Source organism: Stegodyphus dumicola, chromosome 8 (assembly GCF_044657685.1).
Source record: "Stegodyphus dumicola isolate Sdum_Otavi_A_Nest chromosome 8, ASM4465768v1".
Classification (NCBI taxonomy): domain Eukaryota; kingdom Metazoa; phylum Arthropoda; class Arachnida; order Araneae; family Eresidae; genus Stegodyphus; species Stegodyphus dumicola.
This window is the reverse complement of record NC_140775.1, coordinates 138,136,811-138,161,192: the sequence shown is the minus strand read 5'-3', so window position 1 is coordinate 138,161,192 and position 24,382 is coordinate 138,136,811. Positions and strand designations below refer to the sequence as shown.

Sequence of the window (24,382 nt, the reverse complement as noted above, 5' to 3'; positions counted from 1 at the left end):
GAATTCCACAAAATATATGTTGCAGACGTTTCGCTGGGAGATGTCTGACCATCCATTCTATGGCTCCGATCTTGCTGTTAAGTACTTCAACGTGTTATTGCACCTGAAGACGTTCTTGTCTGGGCACACTTTCCTACAGGTGAAATGTTGCAGACAAATGTGACGGGCTGCCTTTCTTCCCAGGCGACAGACTTCTATGACACTCTAATGGAATTGGTAACCGACGCTATGACAATTGGTATAGTTCCGATGTTTCTTATGCTGAGAAGTAGCAGAAATATAGCTGTATCTTTTGCAATAGGTTTTCAAGGTAATAAGACTTTGTTTTTTATGGTTTACGGCAAAGTAATTTTTCGGACGACCCTCTTATTGTTTAAATCATCATTATCAAATGAATATACCTTCATCTAAATCAATATCTAACTCATTGAAATCATCATCTATATAAATTTCCTTCTAAATCCAATCAACTTCATCTGCTAATCTAAGACATCTAACTAAGCATAACTACCCAAAACACATCTTCATGTTAAACCATCATATATATATTATCATCATCATCGTCATTGAAAATATCGCCAAATTAAGATAAATCATCATAGCTCAAATCAACTAAATAAAAAGCAGTATCATCTAAATCACCACCATCAACAATATGATTCTCATTTGATCATCGTCTTCATCACCTCAACCTTCTAATTCACCATCAAAATTGTTATCTGAATAACCAAGAAAGAAATTATAAAATTATCACCAGATAATTACAAACCATCATTTAAATAATCATCATCATCGAAATCATACCTTCAGTTTGAACCGTCGTTTATGTCATCATCACCATTATCATCGTCGAGATAGATAAATCATAATCTTCCAGATCATCTAAATAGAAAGCAATATCAACCAAATCATCATCTTCTTCATCCTCATTTAATCATCGTCTTCATTGTCTAAGTCCTCTAAATTATTATATAAATCACTCTCACATCATGTATAAAATCGTCATCAGTCAAAACTATGTCACCATCTAATTCATCTAAATATTTATTATCACTTAATACACATCGTCATTTTAACCATCATGTATATCGCGTCACCATGATCATCGTCAGAATAAGATAAACCATCATCACCCAAATCACATCAGTCATTCTAAACCATCCTATGTATCATCTTCATCATCATCATTGAAGTCGTCGTCAGAATAAAAGAACTTCACCTAGATACAAAGCCCGATCTACTAAAGTTTTATTATCATCCTACTCAATTATTCATACTCTTCATCACTAAACCATATACTCACGATCACCTAAATAAAAAATCAGCAGCAGTTAATCTAAATTGTCGTCCTCAAAATTCCAGTTAAATTATTCAAATCATCGTCGTTTAAATCATGACTTTTTAGTGTTCGCTAGTGTGCCGTCAAATAGAGCCAGTTTCATTCAGGTACAGACAGAAGGATATCACCGGAAGTTCACTATCGTTGGTACAGGTGTAGTAACCAACCGCTCTCAGGAGATGCCAGAGGCTTGGTGACGTAGCCGAAACCTATGCCATCTTAGATAACGTGACACTCGGAAGTGACGTAAGAGTTTGAATAACGTAATGTTTCAAAAAGTTTGGTTTTTGTGACAACGAAAATATTTTTTAAAGTTTCATTTCTTCCGGAAACGACGAATTGTTTTCTTTTTTTTTTAGGCAACGGCCTCTTGAACCCCTTGAAATCTTGTTTGCAATGACATTAAAAATTTCCCTTTTATCATTAAATCTGTATTTGTTTTTAATTGAGCATCTCATTATTTACTGTTTGTTCATTTCGCATAATTTTAATATAATAATAATAATCCAAATGCAAAATGTTAATCCTTAAAGAGAAATGCGACCAGAGATATAAAGTTAAAAATTAAAAGACAAAGAATTAAATTTATATATCAAGTTTTACCAGAATAGAAAAAAAGAGAAAGGACTTTAAAGAATAGAATAGTTGAAGGGGTGTTGAAAGCCAAAACATTTCATAAAATGAGGATTTCTGATATTTGCATTTTCAAATTCTCTACAATTTTAGCTTTCTTAAAACACCGTTCTTTAATCTCTATGAAAATTAAGGACTGTACAAAATCTAGCTTTAATTTGTCATTGAATACTTTGATAATTGAGAATTTTTACATAAAATCGCGTTTTTCCCCCAAACGTGATTTTTTATACTCGATGTAGTACCTGTTCTCAAGAACTACTGCTCACAGGTATCTGAAATTTTTATACCTTATTTACTACGCTTCCAAATATTTGCCGAAATGAGCTTTTGATTATAATCAGTGCTAAATTTTACTATGCGTAACAAAATATACTGTAAAATACTCTAAAATTTAAAATGATAAAAAAGCTCGTTTCAGGATATTCAGCTAGGTATTGTGATGTTCCTTCCCTTAGCGAACGACGTTTCCAGAACATTTTATCCGCGAGGTGCGAAAGACGGTTAAAGGAAGGGACGTAGTTACGCCGGAAAACAGAGTGGAGGCAAGCTGGTGGGAAGAACACGAGACTTGTGACTTTTGCGGTTGGACCGGCAGTCATGCCGTGTGCAAAGAGATAATTTAAGCTAAATGTATAGTAGTGGTATTTGTTTTATTGTGTATTGTTTAATAAATTAGTGGATAAAATTTGAAAGCTGATGGAGATTATTTTCCTATTATGGCGAGTGCATGAGAAATGACCGAACCCGCCTCGGAGTTGAAACGGCGCGAGGTGCAAATCGGCGCAGTCGATAGGATAAGATTGTGAAAAAGGAAATCACTAAATAGTGAAAATAATAAATAAATATGGTTGTAAAAAGTTACTGAAAGTTATAAAATGAAATTCGGTGATAGTTCACGAATGGATTTACGATGAGAGAAGATTTTTATGACGAAAGAAAATGGCGCGTTTAGGGCCATGTGTGCGAATAAATTCATCCGATTTGTGAAAGCGTGATGTGCTAAAAAGTTAACAGCCAGTGAGTGGTAAAATGGGATCATCAGTGTTCATCATCCTAGTGAAATCGTGAAAAGTTAAATCAGGGGTAATGTGAATTACCGTGTTGTAATCATGTCAAGTTACGTGCCACTGCAGTGTGCTCATGATTAAAGTTAACAGCGTCAAGTTGTGCTCTTCGTTCGATATTTTCACTATCGGGATCAAAGGTAAGTCCTTCTTAATTTATATATTAACCATATTAACTTAGAAAATTATAATTGTTTTTATGTCTGTTAATAACATGATTCGAATGTCAGGCGTTAAAGCCAGTAGACACCGAGAAAGTATATTTTATATGGAAATGAGAAATTAAGGTTCTTATTTTTATCAAGATATAGGAGATTCTTAGAGATTCTTAGAGCAAGGGAAACGATTATTGAAACATTTGAAAATAATGAAAGGAGTTATGTTTGACCACCATCGAAAGCTGAGAAATGGCTGTTCTTTTTACATCATGCTGAAGTGATTCTTAATCTCTATAAAATATCTGAAGAAGGGAAAATTATTTTGCAGAGTTTAAAAACAAAAGTTAAAAGTTTGATCGCGACTCTCGATGAAATGGATTGAAATAACAATATTATGATTAAAGACACCGTATTAAAAGAATTCGAGATTCCTCGGAAAAACCGATCGAGGCAGGCTGGTGGCGTGAATACGAGACTTGGTACTTTAGCGATTGGACCGGCAGCCATGCCGTGTGGAAAGAGATTACTTAAAACATGTTTTGCGCGCCTTATATTATGTATATAATTAAATGTATACTATAATAGTGATATTTGTTTTATTGTATATTGTGTACCGTCATGTGTAATAAATTAGAGGATAAAATTTCAAAGATAGAGATTATTTTCCTACTATGGCGAGTGCATAGACGAAGCTGCCTCGTGCTTGAAAGAGCGCGAGGTGATAGATGTACTTTGATTACGTAAAAACCTTCAAACCTGTAAGAACAGCAGATTTTCAGAAAAGGTAATCCAAAAATGGCCAATTCAACATTGTTGCTATAGGGTTTCCAACACCCCTTAATAAAAAGGAGTAAAATATTTTTAAAAAATGGCATTTATGGAAATACGAAATAGAAATATGTTTAGCTTATAAGAGTATATAATATTTCTGTAAAATAAATAAAGTGAGCATTTAAAAGCAATTTTTTAAAATAAAAAACCAAAAGGAAATATTTATAGTTTTTAAAATCAGTATTACTTTTGTAAAATGAAAGAACTTAAAATCTTTTTAAAGTAAAAATAGCGAAAAGAAAAATTTAAATTAAAGTTTCACGTTATTAAACTAAATATTGAAGAGAAAAACATTTTTGACACGAGAAAGGGAAAATAAAGGAATTTAAAAGTCAAAATTGCATTTACACAAGTTGCAACTTTGATAGAGATTCGCGTTCCCTTAAGCCTCGGGCGTCTTCCTATGACGGTCGGTTACTATTAAGCTTGTTATTGTAAACTGGCTATTCAAATTACAGTCGGTATGCGCAAAGGGGGCCTGAATCTTCATCCTGAAAAATAAAAAAAATTATTGTTACACATCACATAAAAATATCAGTTAAAATGATAATTCAATTCTGAGTCACAAGCATGAGAATATTTGAGAAGGTTATATGGCATACGCAAATAACCAAAATGAAAGGTACTCGAAACGCATGTCTGTGCACTGTCTGCAAAAGTTCAGACCGGATCTTGGTCGTTTGTGGTAGGCATTGACTTGCAAGTACAAATGTGTTTTGAAAAACGTAAATGTTTGCGCTTTGGTACTTTTAAATTTAAAGTCATTTGTTTTGTAAAAATTACGAAGCCTAGCTCTTCATATGTTTCTCCGACACTCATAATATTATGAGAAAAAAGTTTGCCTTGTTATGAAATAATTTTGAACATAAGTATCTCCGTCTGATTTCGACTGACATCAGTCAATTGTTTTGTGAATTATTTCTTATAACCAAAAGGAAAGTTTTCGAAATGAAGTCTAGGTATTGGAGGAAAGAATAATTAGTAAAATGTAGAAAACTGATACTTTTATTTTCAGCTTTTTTGAAATGAAATCATTATGCAGCGTGCCAAAAAAATTAAAAAGACTTCTCTCAAAATTTAATTTTCAACGTTCTATTTTGGAAATAAAAATACCAATTAACAATAGACAGAACTCGTCCTTGACTTTGTAAATTATTCTAGAAATCCTTGACTTCCTATAGCTGGTAAAAACCTGAAATCTCTTAGTAAATTTGTCATGGAATATGCCAGTAAATTTCAAACGTAAAAATGTGCGCCATTTGTTTTTACATAAAATTTCTCATATAAATAATTCTTGGATTAGACTTTTTTTGAAAAGTATCTTGACCCAAAACGTTTAAACTGTTTTCTTAAAACATTCGTTTGCTATTGAAAATTTTATAAATATAACTAGACTGAGTGTTGAATAAATGAAATCACAACGCATAAGCACATTGTTGGAACATTTTGTATAAGAAAACGTAATCGCATATAGATCAAGTTCTTATATCGCTTAATTACGATGCGTCAGATCTTTAGTAAATAAAGAAAGCAATAAAATACACATGGTGGTTTGGCAATACCAAAAACATCATATCCCGCAACAGCTCTTCTTGATTTTTTCATATCTTAGGAAACACGAGCAAATATGTCAATTGCGGAAACATTGCAGTTTGGCAAGCGATAAGGTGGTGCGCAGGAGAATTGATTATCGGGGAAAATATTTCTGCAAGGTAGGAGGTGATTTGTATTCATTCTGGATGTGGAAGAGAATGTTATTCTAGGACTTCGAGAAATAAGGAACATAATTTGGATAAGAGTGCACTTTCGACCAAAGTGAGTTTGCGGAATTAGGAGTCATGTTTCTTCTTTCTGAAGTCATTTGAAGCCGTGGTTCTGATGTCAACATCAAAGACTTAAAGATATCACATTTGATTTTAGTGAAGTGTAGTTCATCCAGTGCTTTCTTCAGCAGTAGTTATGGCTTTCGCCGAACGAAACAAACACAATGCAAGTTTCAAATGTTAAGTCATTCAGTTTGCGAAAGAAAATGGAAATCATGCAGGATGGTTTTCGTGAATGCTTCGTACACGAGTGGAAGAGGCATGAAATTTTACAATGATTATTGCGCCAAAGAATAAATGTGTATTGCATAAAGAAGTAATGAAATAGCTTACCGTCGGCGAAAGTGTTGGAAACTGCATTGTAGAAAATCCCCATCATCACTAGAATGGATTAATTGTAACAAGAAACAGCGTACGTTTCTTTGCCTTAAAAATAGAAAAATGGAGTGCAAATGGAAGTGAAAACTCTAAAGCAAACTGAGGTTGTGTATTCGATTTACTTCACGGAATAATTCAGTTCTCCGAGAAAAAGAGATAAAATTTTTTCAAAGGCTTCGAAAATATAGAGATAAAACTTTGATGAGTTTTTAAAAATATGTAAAAATTTATTTACTATCACGTGTTGCAAATATGGATGTCATTCCTGTAGTTTTGATATAGTAGGAGATAAAGAAACAATGATATGAAAGAAAAATAACGGTTAACATAACATCAATAGGCCAACGAGAAATCTCACCTCACTGTACTGATCTCCTGCTTAGCCGACCGTACGAAATTAAAAGCTCATCGATATCTTGAAAAGAAAGACTTTGCTGAAGTGCAGGTTCCCGAAAGTGTTTTCATCCGTATTCACGAGAAATGATCGGCGGAGAAAAATGTTGTGAAACTGTGGATAAGAAATATTTGGCAAAAGCTTCCTTTTGCCTCAGATAATCAAGAAAGTATAATACTTTGGGACATGCTCAGCCTCCATCTAACGGATAACACAAATATGTTGTTGAAAGAGTGTTATACAGATATGACAGTTTATCCAGGCGGATTATTGCCATTAGTTCAGATATTAGACATATATGTCAATAAATCATCGATAGAATATTTTAAACGTTAGTGGAATACTCGAACAAAAGTGAAGGTGAAAAAAACAATTACAAATGGAGACCAAATACGTCATGCCAGTGCATAAATAATCTGTCAGTAGATAATAAAATCACGGAATAAAATTAAACCCGTTTAATTTATGTGGTATATCTGACGATCTAGATGCAACGAAAGATGATTATTTATGTGTGGATCAGAGTAAAAGTAACGGCAAAACTGAAACAGAATTCGATGATGTGCTTGAAGTTATAGCTTGAGACGTATATGAGGAACTTGGATCTGTCTATGCAAGTATGGATCAGAGGTGAAGGTGAAAATGAAACAGAATCCGATAACGAAAATTTTTAAGTACATAAACTATGTTATTTCTCTTAAATAAAAAGCATTTAATTACACGCATAAATCTAATTTTATCTAATTCTAATCACTTTTCCCATATTTCTAAACATAACATTTTTATAGCTGGCGTACAGCGCGTACCCATAAATTTCCATCTTGCATTTTCTTTTAAAAGTGCGCCTTATACGCCTGAATATACTATAACAAACATAGCTGAAACTTAAGTGATAGAGATATTTACATGCTTACTGAAGCATTATATTCTGTTTTTTTTTCCTTCTATTAGTGTATAAATGTTTTAAAAATTTCGATGTTACGTTTTTCAATCTTTGTGTTTAGAAAAGGGATAAAGAATTCAAACTTTTATCTCCGAAAACAAAATTCTAAATCAGATTTCTAATGAAGAAGTGAAATTCTCTATAGCTTTACTTTCCGGACTAATTAAAATTAAGAAAAAGAAGAGAGGAAAATAAATAACTGATTTGGGTAAGCAGAATATTTAGCCATTCAGTATCTATTGATGGGAATGTATATAACTCTAATGAATAGTACAGAAATAAGATAAAGCTACGTTTCAGTTTGTAGGCCTTACATTTCAAAATGGTTTTAATACAGCTTAAAGCGCATAGCCAAAGATTATGCTCTCAACCGCTTTTTCAGTAATAACGTCAGAGAATAATTCTTACAGTTACAATGTTTTCAAATAATCCATTCCTTCAAAAGTAATCTATTGTACTAAGATAATGTGTTTTCGAGAGCAGAAAATGAAACAGAACGGCGAGATCCATCAGAATATGATCCTGTAATGCTTTAACAAATCTTTCGCAGTCTTAAGTAATAGAGAAATGTGGTAGAGCTTCATCTTACACTATATTCTTGTATTCATATTATTTGTAATATGTGACTATGTGTCTCTATTCGATGTGTGGGAAAAAAACGTCTCCAACGGGTTTATATATACGATACCATTCAGATAAACGCAAAGGAAACCAACATTTCCATCTAATAATACTCATTTTATTTTAATTATACCATTTTCTAGTTAGATAACCAATTTGTGAGCAAGAATTTGCATCGTAACAGTGAATCATATTGCTGCCAAATTCCAAATATAAAAAACTAAAGCTCACGAATCACAAACCGAGAGTTTCTGTGAGATTTATGAGGTGCGAAGGAATCTCTATTTTGAAAGAAATCGAAATTGATATAAATTCGCTTTATAACATATTATTCAGTTTATTTATCTAATTATATTATGATTCTGATGTAATGTATACACACATTTTAAAAGTTATTTCTTTCGCTCATTTCAATTTGTAATCTTGAATTTTTACACTGAAAAAATCCTGAGTAGAGACGGAAACTGTGGTATGTCAAACTGAATTTAAACAAGGTGAAAGCAAATGAAAAGCTAATGTACACACTACAATAGCTTTTAATTTGTTTAGAATTACAATCTTAGTAATGCAAATCATGCTGATTAACACATAATTAAAAGTGGATAAACATTCCTTTTTGAACGTTTCTTTGAACCTTGATATAAAGTTCTATGAATATCTGCAGTTGGATAAGACAGCTCAGGGTCAAACAAATTTTAAAATGAAATTTGTATAAATTAATTTCATGAGTTCAATTATGAAAGATATGCCGTGCAATATTTATTTGCACAATTTAAAGCCAGTAGCACAACATAAATTTATTGTTGAAAAATATTGTCATGTGTAAAGCTATGTGTTAAAAAAGTCAATAAACTGTGACTTTCCAGGTAAAACCGGAAGACCTCGCAGCCATGAAAGGCACTGAAAACATAGATCTGAACTACGAAAGAGTGTACTTAGTTGCTGCTAAAATAATACTGGTATCTTAAAGTTAGCATGACTAATTACTAGCTAATAATATATCAGTACTTACACTTACCGAGCAAAATATTATCAAATGCCGTCCATATACTAAGAATACCATAAAGTTCTTGATAATAAAAATGTTGTTGATAATAAATTTTGGTAAAATGAAGCAGGTATATGATTTATTTGTTCTATTTTTCTTTTCCGGGTCTTGCTTCGTTTGGTCATTAAATCAATCGTTCTACAGTCGGTATCCAGTTCTGGCTCTTTTCGCAGTTCAACCGGTTTCCTTTTCGGGTTTGACAGTTCTTTTCCGGTTCCAGCTTGTCTTTCAGATTTGGAATCTTTTCCGTTTTTTGCTTCTTTTCCAGGTATTGCGTCTTTTCAGACTCCTCTATATTTTCCATTTCTGGCATCTTTTCCGGCTCTTGCTTCTTTTCCAGTTTTTGCATTTTTTCCAGTTCCTTCTTCATTTTCAGGTCTCTCTTTTTTGGTTTTTGCAATTTTTCCCTCAACTTTTGCCTTTCCAGTTCATTTTTGTGTGCTTGTTTTAGCATCTCTTCAATATGTTTTTCCATTTTCAGTTCTTCTTTCTTTTCTAGTTTTTGTATTCCTTCCCGTATTTTCTTCTTTTTCAGTTCTTCTTTCTTTTCTAGTTTTTGAATCCATTCCAGTAATTGCTTCTTTTCCAGTTCTTTCTTCTTTTCTAGTTTCTGTTGCTTTTCCAGTTTTTGTTTGTTTTTCAGTTCTTCCTTCTTTTCCAGTTTTTGCTTCTTTTTCTGCTCTTGTTTCATTTTCAGTTCTTGCTTCTTTTCCAATTTTTGCTTCTTTTTCACTTCTTGCTTCTGTTCTAATTCTTGTATCTTTTCCTGCTCTTGCTTCTTTTCTAGTTTTTGTATCTTTTCCAGCTTTTGTTTCTTTTTCAGTTCTTGCTTCTTTTCTAGTTTTTGTGTCAATTCCAGTTTTCTCTTGTTTTTGAGTTCTTGCTTCTTTTCCAGTTTCTCCTTCTTTTCCTGTTCTTCCTTTTTATTCAGTTTTTGATTCTTTTCCAGTTTTTGCATCTTTTCCGGTTCTCGCTTCTTTTCCAGTTCCTTCTCGTTTTCCAGTTCTTTCTCGTTTTCCAGTTTTTGCTCCTTTTCATGATCACAAGGAGGATTTTCCAATCTACAAAAAAATCGGTATATCTTTATTTCACTAGTAAAATAGTGAAAGTAATGCAATGACGATCACGTTTAACATGTACAACACTTCCATATTTAGATACTATATAACACTTTTGGCTCAGTTTCATAGGGAAAAAACTCCCCGTAAATTATTGCCTGGCAGAATTGTTTTCTACAAACGGTGAATTTGTTGTTTTCGTTGTTCTGACCTAAAGCCAAGCAGATAAGTTAAAGTACTTTGCGTTATTTGTATGCAATAAGCGGCCTCCATGAATCTCACGTAGAGCGTAATAATTTGCAAAGTTTCAGTGCCTTACTTTTCCTTACTTTATTTTTACATAAGTTGCAATAAAAATAACAGAAATAATAAACAGGTGGCTTAAAAACAGAGGGAAACAATGACGAAAATTGCAAAATAGGAGGAAAAAGGAAACTGAAATGAAAAGGGAAACAACTACAAACAAAGGATGGAAAAAGCATTTTAGAAGATATACACGTAACGTTCTTTCTGAATCAGCAAAACCTGTATTTTAACGAGTCTCTTTGCATCGCTGGCTGCACAGATTTCAAATTTTCTCTCGTTATTCCAAATTCGGATCATATTACTGGTCTTTTTCGTAGTCCAGCAGAGCCGCACTAGGATTTTTGCCACCATTTGTTTTCAATTGAAACTTTTATTCTCATTCTTCAGTTGCATTCTTAAAGTTTATTTATTTATACAGGAAGAAAGAAAGAAATCAATCAAATCAAAGTAAATTAGGAAGAGATATACCTGTTTTCTCCTATATTTATTGTTCCCTGTAATTTCTTTTGCCTGTTGCATTGAATTTATTGAAGGAAAATTTACAAAATCTTTCAAAATGTATTTCCTAAATCCTTATGCGAATTTAGCCCTTCTGATCATTTCGGCCACACTTTAATGGCTTTTACAATTTGATGTTTGAATATTGACAGCTGCCTATACTGAAATATGTTCTCCATTGTCCTCGAAAAAAGAAAAATTAAAGTTCCAGGTAATTTTGCAATGAAGGACACATATATCTTATTTGAAGGGCAAGAGGAAAAGAAAAAGATATTTTCGGATGGGAATGTGTAGCATTTTAAACACCGTGTTTGTAAATGTCATCATATAGTAGCAACACTTGAGTCATAAGTAATTATACACATATATGAAAGAGACGACGATGACGAAAAATTAAATGGCAAAACATGGCCGAAAACACTTTCCTGGCCAGTGCAAACAACACAAAACACAAGAAAGATCGGACAACAGTTACGCTTAGCACAAGATAAATTAAAAAGTAGGAACAAAATTAGACACTTATGGACCTCAAAACAGGTGTTCGAAATTACGACCTGCACCCTGTTAAAGGTATTCCATCTCTCGCACATCGAACATGAGATGTTCTGGAAAATACCGTGCATCCCCAGGACTTTCCCAGCACCTGCCACAATATGTGCCACGAGTTCCTGTTGGACTTCTAACTGGGGTTTCGTGCACTTATGTGTTGAAGTACCCCGAGACGAACTGATAATGCAAGTTAGGTCTCGTGATCTTGCTGAACAATGCACTGGACTATCCCTACCATACCCATGTTTAAGATACGTTCCGAAGGAACTTTCGAATACTTTCTTTGATGGCGATCCCCTGCTTTTGTTCTTATTTCTTGGTTTCCGCTGCGCTAAGGAAAATAAACAAATATCTTTACAATGTTCGTACCCTATTTTTCTTGTGTTGTCTCTCGTCACTATGGGCCAGGAAAGCGTTTCCGACAATGCATTGCAATAAACGATATATATATATATATATATATATATATATATATATAAACAATATATATATATATATATAATCTTGTAAACATATGTTACCGTGAAAGACCGAAATTGGAGAATATCGACATTCACCGGAGAATATCAACATTCACCAAATACGTCGGTGAAAGATCAAATATTGCATTACATTCTTCTACATTCGGACCCTCACCGGTGTATGTCGATAATCACACATATGCTTGAAAAGAGCGGAGTATATGTACACACTGTTATTGCAAAAGGAAATGTTCCACAAATAAATGCAGTTGTAAAAGCAAGGGCCTCTGGTGCAATTGAAAGTGTTATATATTATATATATATATATATATAATCGTATAAACATATGTTACTGTGAAAGACCGAAATTGGAGAATGTCGACTTTCGGTAGATTGAAAACAGAAGAGTATATGTACACACTGTTATTGCAAAAGGAAGTGTTCCACAAATAAATGCAATTGTAAATGCAAGGGCCTATTGCGCAATTGAAAGTGTTATATATATATATATATATATATGTATATAATCGTATAAAAATATGTTACCTTGAAAGACCGAAATTAAAGAATGTCGACTTTCACCGGAGAATTTTAACATTCACCAAATACGTCGGTGAAAGATCGAATATTGCATTACATTCTTCTACATTCGGACCCTCACCGGTGTATGTCGACAATCACGGATATGCTCTGGTGTAGATTGAAAAGAGAGGAGTATATGTACACACTGTTATTGCAAAAGGAAGTGTTCCTCAAATAAATGCAGTTGTAAAAGCAAGGGCCTCTTGTGCAATTGAAAGTGTCATAACAGTTTAAGTTGTTGCAATAAATAAGATTTGAATCACGTAATTTAGTAAACATAGCTTGAGTAAGCTCCCTGTTCCGAGTCAGGATAGTTCATGTTTCCAAAGCAAGTAAAGAGGAATACAAGTCCTGATAGTGGCGCCCGACGAAGAAGAATAACCATGGCCGAGTTTCAAGAAGAACCTGTGGTGCCTGCAGAAGCGGCTCAGAATCCAGAAATGCCAGCTGCCGCCCTGGAAGGATTTGGGTACATCGTACAGACCATGCGCGCATCGATGAAACCAGAACCAACATTTAATGGAAACTCACCGGTAACCAGTTTTTTGGAAAAATTGGATGACCACTTCATGCTGTATCCAGTCCATGAGTTCCGTAAAGTCACCTTAGCTACCAGCGCTTTGAGGGGCCAAGCGCTTAATTGGTTCAAATGTATAGGCAGAAGCCTCTTGGGTCAAGCGGGAAGTCCTACCTATACTTACGAAAATTTTAAGACTGCCTTAGTAAAAGCCTTCCCTGTCGTAAGAGATCGTGCAAGTTTAGAAACGGAACTCTTCAGCATATACCAGCAACGAATCGAAAATCTTTCCACCTTTATTTTAAGAAACATGCACGTCTTTAAACTCTTGTATGGAAACCGTCCGCATCCTGAGATAATCCAAGTGATTTTGCCGAGTTTAGTTCCCCAAGTACAAGACTTTATTTAATTAAGGAATCCCACTACACTGGAAAAGTTATTTGAGCTAACAATCCAGTTTGAAAGTAGAAGAACGGCGGACATCGAATGAAGACGCCAGTATGAGCAACGAAGCCAATTTGGTGCGCCAAGACCACAGCAAAGGCAAGAACACGGCTACGGAAGCAAAACGAATCAGAGGGCAAGGAAACCTGAGTATCCAAAAACAACCGGCGAACGTCGACAGTTCAATAGTAAGCCAGAAAAAAAGTCTGAAGGCCAGCGGAAAAACAAGGAAGGCATGGAAAGGAAGAAAGAAAATTAAACTAAAACGGATTTCTGCTGACGGGAGGGTGCGGAAATCCGAAGGCCAAGAAAAGCCCTCTTTCTTCAAGTTAAATACAGTTATTGTGAAAAATTTGGCTCTTCCAAAGATTGAAGTTAGAGTTTTATAAAAGATTTTGCAGCTATTGTTGAACCATTGTTAAAATTAAAAAGGAAAAATGCAAGATTCTCGTGGACGGTCGAAGCCAATAGTGCTTTCGAAAAATTAAAGCAAGCATTAACGCAAGCCCCTGTTTTGAAATTTCCTGAAAACGAGGAGAATTTAGAAATTTCAGTGGATGCTTCGGATTATGCGCTAGGAGCGGTACTTTCGCAAAATCAGCAGCCCGTGGCATTTTTTATTAGAACTTTAAATCAAACACAAAGAAATTATTCCGCGACTGAGAGAGAGGCACTTGCAGCTCTGTTAGCAGTGCAAAAGTTCCGAGTCTATTTTGGAAAGGTCCAATAACAGTGTATTCTGATCATGCGGCGGGAACTAGATTGTACTCAGGGAAAAACTTATCCCCAAGGTTAATAAAATGGGCAATAAAGTTACAAGAGTATAATCTGGTAATTAAGCACACGCCCCGGAAAGGAAAATATCGTAGCAGATGCCCTATCCAGAATAAAAATACATGAAGAAGGTAATACTGTAAAGGTGGCAATGCTCACAGCATGTAAGTTACATTCCCGAGAAACTGTGATAACCGAACTGAGTAAGGATCCTGAATTTAAAAATATTTATGATTATTTAAAGGATCCTGAAAATTTTAGCCACCAATATATTGTGGCGATAAGAAATAGGGCGGCCCATTACGAACTAATAGATGGTCTATTATTTTATACAAAAACTACGAATTCCAACAACGAATTTCGACCTGTTATCCCAGCTAGTCTTAGATTAAATATACTGCAGGAGTTACACGACTGCCCTTTAGCTTCTCATGCTGGTATTCGAAAAACCATCCAACGCGTACGCGAAGCAGTTTATTTTCCTGAGCTGAAAAAGTTAACCAGGGCGTATGTCCAGTCCTGCCCAACATGTCAAGCAGTTAATTATATTAATTTCCGCCCGGCCGGGTTTCTAAATAGTATTAAATCGGAATTTCCAAATGAAATAATTGGCATCCATTTATTGGGCCCTTTCCCAAAAAGTCAGTTAAATAAAAGTCGCTATTTCCTTGTTATGGTTGATCATTTTAGTAAGTGGACCGAAATTGTTCCCTTAAAACGAGCCTCCGCGAAATTAGTTACTGATTCTATTTTAAATAAATATATTTTAAAATACGGAGCGCCCCTAAAAGTTATATCGGATAATGGTCCTCAATTTGTAAGTAATGTATTTGAAGACATGTGCCAAAAACTGGGCATACGTCATTTAAAAATGGTCCCGTATCGGCCGCAATCAAATATAGCGGAACGGGTCAAAAGAAATATAATGAAAAAATTCCGTAGCTATGTTAAAAATTTTCATAAAAGCTGGGTTAACTATGTCAATGAATTAGGTTTCGCCCTTAGGACCGCAAAACATGATACGACGGGCAAAACTCCTGCTGAGTTATTTTTAGGTAGAAAGATTATAACGCGTTAGATAAATTATTTTATGTTAAACAAAGAGCCCCAGAATTTAAAATGGGCAATATAGAAAAATAAATTAAAGAAGCAAAAAAGAACACTGAAGTAGCACAGAGAAAACAGAAGCTTTATTATGATATGAAACGACGGGGAGTAACTTATAAAGTAGGAGATGAAGTGTTAAAGATTAAGCATTAACTTTCTTCAGCACCAGAAGATAAAACTGCCAAATGTTATCCACGATTTGAAGGACCATATGTCATAGAAAAAGTAACTCAGGCTTAGTGGTGTTAAAAGCCAGGAATGGTGAAATCTGCACCGCAAACGTAGACCAGATAAAACCATTTTATAATCGTAATAAAATGCCAATATTTCAAGATCTTTTGCAGGATCCGGCACGGCAGGCACAAGCTCCAGAGGTGGAACAACGACAATCCCAAGGGCAAGCCATTAGTAGACAGGAGCAATTGAAAAGAAAGTTCCCCCGTTGGAAAACTGAAGGTAACAAGAAAAAGAAGTCGTTCCACCGACCAGAGAAGAGAGGGCACGACCACCCCCAGAATGAAGAAGGGAGAAGTACGACTAATGCAAAGAAAGCCAGGAGAAATGACAGCAACTATAACACGGCTCCAAAACAGAAGATCTACCCATCGGATAGGAGTCTACGCAGCAAATGTCGACGAATTGATGAAGGAAGACCAGCTGCAGATGCAAAGACGCAAGAAAAATTTGAACAGCCAGCAACGAGATCCAGGCAACAACGAGAGACAGTTGTCCCGGTTCCGCCAAGACCAGCTGCCATCAAACGGCCGAGACCACAGGCAGATGCTAAAAAAAAGGTCTTCAAGGGTGACCGAACTGGAAGAAAAAGAAAGCTAATGGAGGAAGGAACCGAAGGGCGAACCCGCACAAGAAGGAAGATCAACCAGACCGTAGTCTTCGCCACCTTCCAGGACTGGGCAGAAAAAAGGATGTCTGAATATCACAAAGATAAGTAAAACTTTATGTTAATTTGAAACTATAAGTTAATTTTTCAATCTTACTGCAAGTGGCAGAATTCAAGAATTTTTACCTTATGTGAGTCCTACCTTTATCGCCAAAAAGGCGAGAAAGGAGTTGTTACCTATTTTGGTATTGTTTTTCAATTACTCGCGAGTAAAACTAAAATTAATGTATAATAGGAATGTGTAAATACTTGAATATTGAAAAAGCATTGATAATCTTTGAGAAAGGTACCTTAAGAAAATTGTAAAAATTATTGTATAAAATTTTATTTAAAAGATTCTGGCAAGAAAGAAGTTTTAATCTGAAAGACTTTTGAAATGTAGAATTTCAATGCAGAAGAATTGGCACTTGCTTGGAAAAGAATAGAAGTTAACAATGTACTACTAATGTATGTTTTAAAATGCGTAAAATTAACGGCATGTTAATATGTCCTTATATACAATGTGAACTGTTATCTTAAAAGTTAAGAAATATTGTGATATGTTAAAAGTAAAAATATTAGAGTAATGCCAAAAATTTTAGCTTATTCGTGTGACTGTAAAAAGAGCAAATTATTGTGAATATGTGATAGAGGTTGAATGAATGTAGTTAGGCTCTCTGACGCTACACTTCAGAGTTAGCCACTTTTCAGAATAGTACCTCAGGGTTTAGAGATGAATATAAGGTGTGTTCTGAGGTTTTGTTATGTTGAATTTTAAGACGTTAGTGTTTTGATTGCAGGCGGTAGTGTTGAACACTTGTACATAGACACGCTCGTGTTTGGTGTTTTTCTTTACAACACAAGTCAGAGAGCACGGGTAGAAAATTAAATAACGTCATGAATGAAATAAGAATTTTAAAGGAGAAATATAAATATTCATGTTACTTGCCATTTGATTGTGTAACATTTCATTAAACTAGTTTTCCTTCCATAAGGAACCAGATTTCAACTAAGAAACTCCTGTTTATAGATGCAGTACAGATGAAAATACTTGTCCATAGAGATGATAATGTAAAAACGACTTTTTAATATCTAGTTTCTGGAGAGAAATGTTTGTAAAAGATTGGCCTCGCGTTAGATTCTAGAGATAAAAGTTTTCAACAAGGTCGTTTTAGACCTCAGTTTCAAACTAATAACTCTGGCGGATAGTATGTAAGGATCCTAAGTTTTACTAACGTTTTTGATGTCATTTAAAACGCTTAATTACAGGGCCGTAGTACAATACACAACCCCCCCCAACATCAGAAGTATAGCGATATACAATAGTGACGTGATCGAAGATTCTTTGGAAATAATCGTTGTCATCGAATGACATGCATATTCTATTTAAGTAAACGTAGTCATCGGCTTTTAATATTCTTTGCAAATGATCATTGTCATCAAATAATCATTGTAAAGAATCATTCTCATCGGATAATCATTGAAAATAATTCTTGTCGTTACATAAAGGGGCATAGTAGCTGATGTATAAAGAATTGTACTCAAATTCTAATCAAAAGAATCGCATATGTATGCAATTTATCATATGATCATTATTTACAGCAATGATTCTTATATGTTTTCGACCTACGGCTCCTAATGACGCCGCGGAAAACGTGCGCAACAGTGACAAAAAGAATATTTAAAAATACAATAAAAGCTTGAAAGCTAGGGAAAATGTGTGAATTTATTTTCCTTTTATTTAAATGAAGCTTAATGTTTTTAAAGGAAATCGAATATTGTAAACAGGAATCAGCAGTTTAAATATATGTGGGATTTTGCCTCTTTGTTTTTTTTTTTTTTTCTTCGTAACATCATATCCTCCGGAACGGAGGGGGGGGAGATTTGAGTTTAGAAGGAGGTACCCTCGGATTTCAAAAATTCTTGGTAAAACTTTTCGACTATTGTTATCTTCCTACGACTATCACTAGAGATGTTATCTAAAATTTCGGAAAGCGCTGGAGATCAAATTGCTTTATTTAGAAAAATGATGGCTCTTCTCACTCTCAAATCGTATTGTTTAAGAGAAATTTTTAAGTTAAAAAAATATGAAATAAATAGTATTGCCAAACTCGAAACTTATTGTTATTATTTACGGTTATATTCTGAGTTGAAGAAAGCACGTGATTCCATATAACGTCACTGTATGTCGAAAAATATTTCGTTAATTTCAGTATTTTAAATGAATAGCTGCTTTTGGCAACTTTTATGTTTCACCTTTAGATACGTGACACGATATGCTATCGCTGCGTTAATTCTTTTATTGAGATTTTGCAAATTTGTTATATTAAAATAAATTTAAATCATAACTTCAAATGTATTACCCCAAGTGTCAAAGTTCTTTGTTTCCTGACTTGGCAAGAAAAATTTATTTACCAATAGCTGGTTGCTTGGAAAGATTGAATACATTTTCTTCATAATGAAATGTTTCTATGCATTTTATGCTATTCTAATTTTATTTATAAAAATTTAGTTTCTTTTATTGTATAGTTCCTTTCTGAGTAGAAGTTTAAACTTCTGTAGGTATTTAACATATTTTAGATGAATGTTACTTTACTACAGTTACATAATTTTTTTTCCAATTTACTAAAATGTCTGAACGCAAGAAGACAGCACAAATGTTACAGCGAGCTACATAAAAAATGAAGTAAAAAGCACTAGGAGACTCAGCAGGCAAGTAGAAGAAAACTTGCATGCTTCAAAAATGAATGAAGATACAACTAGAAACTCAGCAGGCAAGCATAGTGACAAGAAAGGTTACGCATTCAAGAAACTGAAGAAGAAACGAATAGGAGTTCCAGCAGACAAGCAACAACTCAAGAAACTTCGCTTGCTCAAACTGTATCAGAAACTAGTAGCAGACGCAAAAGACATTCAGAAAACCAAGAATCACTGTGTGCTCCGGAAAGGTAAGCAGAAGCGAAACGGAGGCCCATTAGGCAAGCGGAACGTCAAAAGAATATGCGCGATGACGGGAAGAAGTCGCAAGTAAACGAAGGATGCAAGACTGTCCGCGTCATCGTCAGATTCGACAGGAAATACCAGAACAGCTCAAGAAGCTGCATAAACAACTCAAGACGCTGCAGATTACGGACAATTTCGGTTCGAAGAGGCAGAGCTCATACGAGGAAACAAGCTTCGCATGAACGCATCACGACATACACGTAGTACTCTTCACAATGCAGGAAGTTTACTTTGAGCAACACACTGTATACGTAGAGCTCGTAGACTATTGACATCTCACAATACCTGAAAGAAATTCTTCTATTTGCTTCTTCATTTACTATTTTCTTAAATTTCTTATCAGTAATCCTGTCTATATATTATAGATATCAAAATCAGAAAAAATTAATTAATTATCTTTAAATGTATCTAAGTGGTGAATACTTCGCCCCTGTTCGTACCGAAACAACACGATGTAATTGTAGATACCTAGAAAGTAAAATGTATTCAGCAGGCTGTACAGCAAGCGACAACTATAAATGGTGATAACACAAGAATGTTATATAATGTTATATACTGGCAGAATTTTAAAAAAGGAACATATACATCAGTGTTTTAAAAATACGAATTTTGCATCAAATTGCAAAACAAATATCTTAAAAGCTGCCTTTCCATGCATAAGAGTTCAGGATTCGGAAAATTATATTTTCGTAAACGGTTTAGCAAAAATAACAAAAATTATTGCCTTGAGAAATGGATAATCTTGGTATGAATACGAATTACGCCAAGACTACTCGTCAATGGTTGTTTTGAACACGCTTTAATGTATATATATAACCCTTAAAAAACGTAAAGTGAGTGAATCTACTATTCGAGTGTGTCTTTATATCTTGAGTATTTAAGAAATAAGAATTGCATTTATCTATCTCGAAAGAGCTAACGCTATTGCCCGAATAACAACGTTTATTTAACACTTGATATAACCAACTTCATATATATCTTGAAATAAAACATAAATTTCCTAATCAGATACTACCAATTGCAGAAAAAATACAAAAATAATGGAATTTCTAATAACACTACAAGTAACATACCGAGGAATAAATTGCGCTGCAAAACTGATGCAATCTACAATATGTAAACCACAAAATTTATGTACCGCTATAGAAATGCAATAGAATGAGAAATGAAACTGTGATGAGATTTATAATGAAAAATTTACCATAAACTATTAGTATATGATATAAGTAAATATATACTTTTAATACTATTCATTTAAATATGTTCAAACGTTCATAATATTCATTACTTACAAACGCTTCTTCATCCATCGAAGCATAGCACAAGCCATTCTCAATTCTGTGCTGGTGCACGTCAATAAAATAAGGATAAATCCAAATTTTTACAAAAAATCAGTCGCTTTGACTCGTTTCTCAAAAAACGTATATCTACAGATGCAGTATTAATATATCACATCAATATAATTCGGGATCATAAAATCACCAAACAACGCATTAAACGCAAAAACTCGCATTAAGGCAGAATGAAGAATTTTCACTCTTACAATGACTTTTACAACAATATATAATAGAATCGAATTTCTAAACTAAGTGTTCATTGTTACACCATATTTCATTCTTGGGGAACCTTTCATGGTTGTTCAGTAATTCTAACTGTTAACTGGTATAAAAAGAATTATGATTTCATATATATGCACAGACTTATATATGTATTATATTAACACGTATCTGTAGTAACATACATCATCTTATATTATATGTATTCGCATAATTCTAAATTAATTATACTAGTCAACATAATTTGTATATTGATAGCAGCACAGTTTTAAAATTATTTATTACTATCTGCTTGCTAACGATTATATAATTAAGTACAGTGGTACCTCGACAAACGAGTTTAATATGTTTCGTAACCTTGCTCGTATCTCAAAGCAATTTTCCGCATTGAAAGTAATCGAAATGCCATTAATCCGTTCCAGCTCCCAAAACACGACCTCAGCTGTTTTTTTAAGTGTTTTTGAATAAGAAAAATGTAGTTTCTTATTCAAAAACAAGAAGAAATATTTATTTATAAATAACAAATACATATTCTATAAAAACATAATTAAAAGAAAAAGTGCCTACGGAAGCGCTTGATTTTTGTCACTGGTCTTCGCTCTTTTTGTCATGATCTGCTCATTTTCACCCGCAGATCGTTTAAAAAAACTGTCCAAGGAGGTTTGTTTCTTCCTACTTGTCAAGGTATTGCGGAATCGAGTTAGGCAAGTTTCGTTGAACAACTCCGATTTAGGACTAGTTGCAACTTTTTCGCGGTGATTTTTATCCACGAACTCTACAACTTTATCCCACATTCTCAAGATCTCTTTTATATCTCTTGTAGGGATAACCTCCTCCATCTCTGGCTCCTCTTCAAAACTAATTTTTCGTTGAACCACCGTATGCTGCTGCAAATGCAGATCGTGTAACTCCTCGGTTGTCAGCTCCTGAGACTGTTCCTCTACGAGTTCGTTCACATCTCTCTCCTCCACCTCCAGACTCATGGATTTTCCCAGAGAAACAAGCTCCTCTACCAGTGACACTTTGGGTTCCAATCCTTCGAATTCTCCTTCAGCTACAGCCTCAGGCCACAGCTTCTTCCATGCAGACGTTGTAACACCCAGCCAGGCCTGAACAATAATTCTTAGGCACATCACGATGTTAAAGTGGTTTTTCCAGAACTCTCGAATGGTAAGGTTTGTGTTCTCTGTCACCTCAAAGCAGCGGCGAAAAATGTGCTTGGTGTACAAATTCTTAAAATTAGAAATCTCCTGCTGATCCATGGGCTGCAGGATAGGAGTGGTGTTGCGTGGTAGGTAGGGAAATTTTATATACTTGAACTCTTCGAGTAAATCATCTTCTCGATTTGATGGGTGAGTAGGGGCATTGTCGAGGCCAACACCAGAACAGAACACCAGAATTATCCACTCCACAAAGAAGTTCATTCTGTCCCACGCCTTCGGATTTGCCCTCCACATATCTTCTTAAAATTATAACTGGCAGGTTTTCTTTTAAAATATTATATGACTTAAAGCCTCTGGGGTTTTCCGAATGGTATACTAACGGAGGCTTGATTTTACAGTCGCCACTCGCATTGACGCAAATTGCTAAATTTAATCTATCCTTAATGGGTTTGTGACCTGGCATCTTCTCCTCTGCCGTTATGTAAGTTCTATTCGGCATCCTTTTCCAGAAAAACCCTGTCTCGTCACAGTTGAGGACTTGCTGGGGGGATGTATGCTTTGGCTACTATCTGTTCGGAAAACATTTTGATGTAAAAATCAGCTGCTTCACATCCGGATTTGCTGCCTCACCATGCCTGACGACGGAGTGAAGGCCGGTCCTTTCCCTAAAATTGTCAAACCAGCCCCGACTGGCTTTAAACGAGTCTTCCGATTCCACGTTTGTAGAAGTGTGTGAGGTCTTCTTAAGAAAATAACCGTAAATCGCTCGTAAATAATTCGTAATAGTGCCTCCTCACATATGATGCTTTGTGTTAAGTTTCCTCCTTGAAGCTGCTTCTCTCTCACTCACACCATCAGTAGTTTCTCCATCTCTTGACGGAGAGAGGTCGGAGCTTAAAAATTATTGTAACGCCCTTAGTTGGCGTTATACCCTTTATCAACTCCTTTTGTTCAAGCACAGTAAATATCATTGATGTGTTACGCCCGTACATCCTCCCCAAGTCAATTACTCGCACACCTTGCTCATGGTTTTCTATTATTTAACGCTTTAATTCAATAGACATCATCTTCTTCTTTGGACCCATGGTTATAATAATAAATATGATAATGTTTTCTAAATGTACAAAAAGCAAAAAACGCGAACCCAACTTATCAAAAATGCTTCCAAAACGAGGGAAACAAGCACTCAGACTGAGGACTAGTCTGAGGTGGGAGTAACTGTTGGACGCTGCACACGACACCAACATGCGCGCGCATGTTGCGGTCGTGTACAGCGGTGTAGTGTGCGATTCCTCGTATCTCAAATCTTGCTCTCGTCTCAAAGCAAAAACATCGCTCGCTCGGTAGTTCCTGTCTCAAAACACTCGTATGTTGGGGCACTCGTATATCGAGGTACCACTATAAATACAGTTTATAGTTTTTTTTTAATGTGACAATCATTATAAGCCATGTAGATTTTTCCTTGTGGCTTCATTTGTTTTCTCTTCCAAAATTTCGAACGTCCAACAGTTTTGTCAGTTTCGGGCTTTTGGTATGGAGAGTGAGAAAATGAGATAAGACCAGAATGAACTTCAGTTCTGAACTTTGCAGTTCAGCATAGAGTAAGGAGTGTTGACAGATTTAAGTTCGCTCTTTACGTGCGCTTTTCATAGTATTTTCTTCATCATCCTCAGCACTTTAAAGTGATAACTACTAGCAGTGTTCCTTTATATTTCGAATATTTTTGGAATTATATTTTTTTACTCGTACTTTTCGAAAAACTCCAGAATTGTTTAGTGTTTTTTCGGGACAAATAAATTCTAACAAGCTACCAGCTCTTCCGCATGCTTTACGAACCTTTATGCCAGGAACAATTTTGGGTGTTGGAAGTAGGGCAGAATGCTAGTGACAAGAACAATTGAGGAGCATCTGAGGCAGCTTGTGACAGTCTTTGCTGCGTTCCAGGAAGATATAAAAGGAGAGGTTGAATCCTTTACAGAAGAAATAAATGCGTCCAACAAAAGAGGGGAAGGGGAAATAATATCAGTTCAAGGAAAGATGGAATCTATCCAAAATTGATACTTAAGCCTGTCAAGAAGAAATAAAAGAGAACAGTAGAAGATTTTTGAGGATTTTGAAAGCAGAAATAACATGGTCGAAAGGAGAGTTAGAGAAAGTGGACAACGTGTTTCTGCTGGTATACAGCAAATCAAAGAAAGAGTTAATGCTGTCAAACTACAAATCAAAGGAAGAGTTTCTGATGTCGAACA

At 34.9% G+C, this 24,382-nt stretch overlaps 1 protein-coding gene across 12 annotated transcripts in view; it reads right to left on the bottom strand.

The window, feature by feature from the left end:
- Window positions 1-2,204: 2,204 nt before the first annotated feature.
- Window positions 2,205-24,382, bottom strand: part of LOC146995974 (uncharacterized) — a 224,754-nt gene continuing 202,576 nt past the window's right edge. For 8 of the 12 annotated variants that reach the window (XM_085822480.1, XM_085822485.1, XM_085822482.1 and 5 more), the window contains one exon: window positions 8,798-10,296. In XM_085822480.1, the coding sequence (XP_085678606.1) occupies window positions 9,360-10,193 (834 nt within the window). In that variant the 5' untranslated portion in view covers window positions 10,194-10,296 and the 3' untranslated portion in view covers window positions 8,798-9,359. Of the gene's footprint in view, window positions 4,520-8,797; window positions 10,297-24,382 lie in introns of those variants that run through there. The other 4 variants (XR_015042736.1, XR_015042740.1, XM_085822491.1 and 1 more) reach the window with 3 other exon arrangements.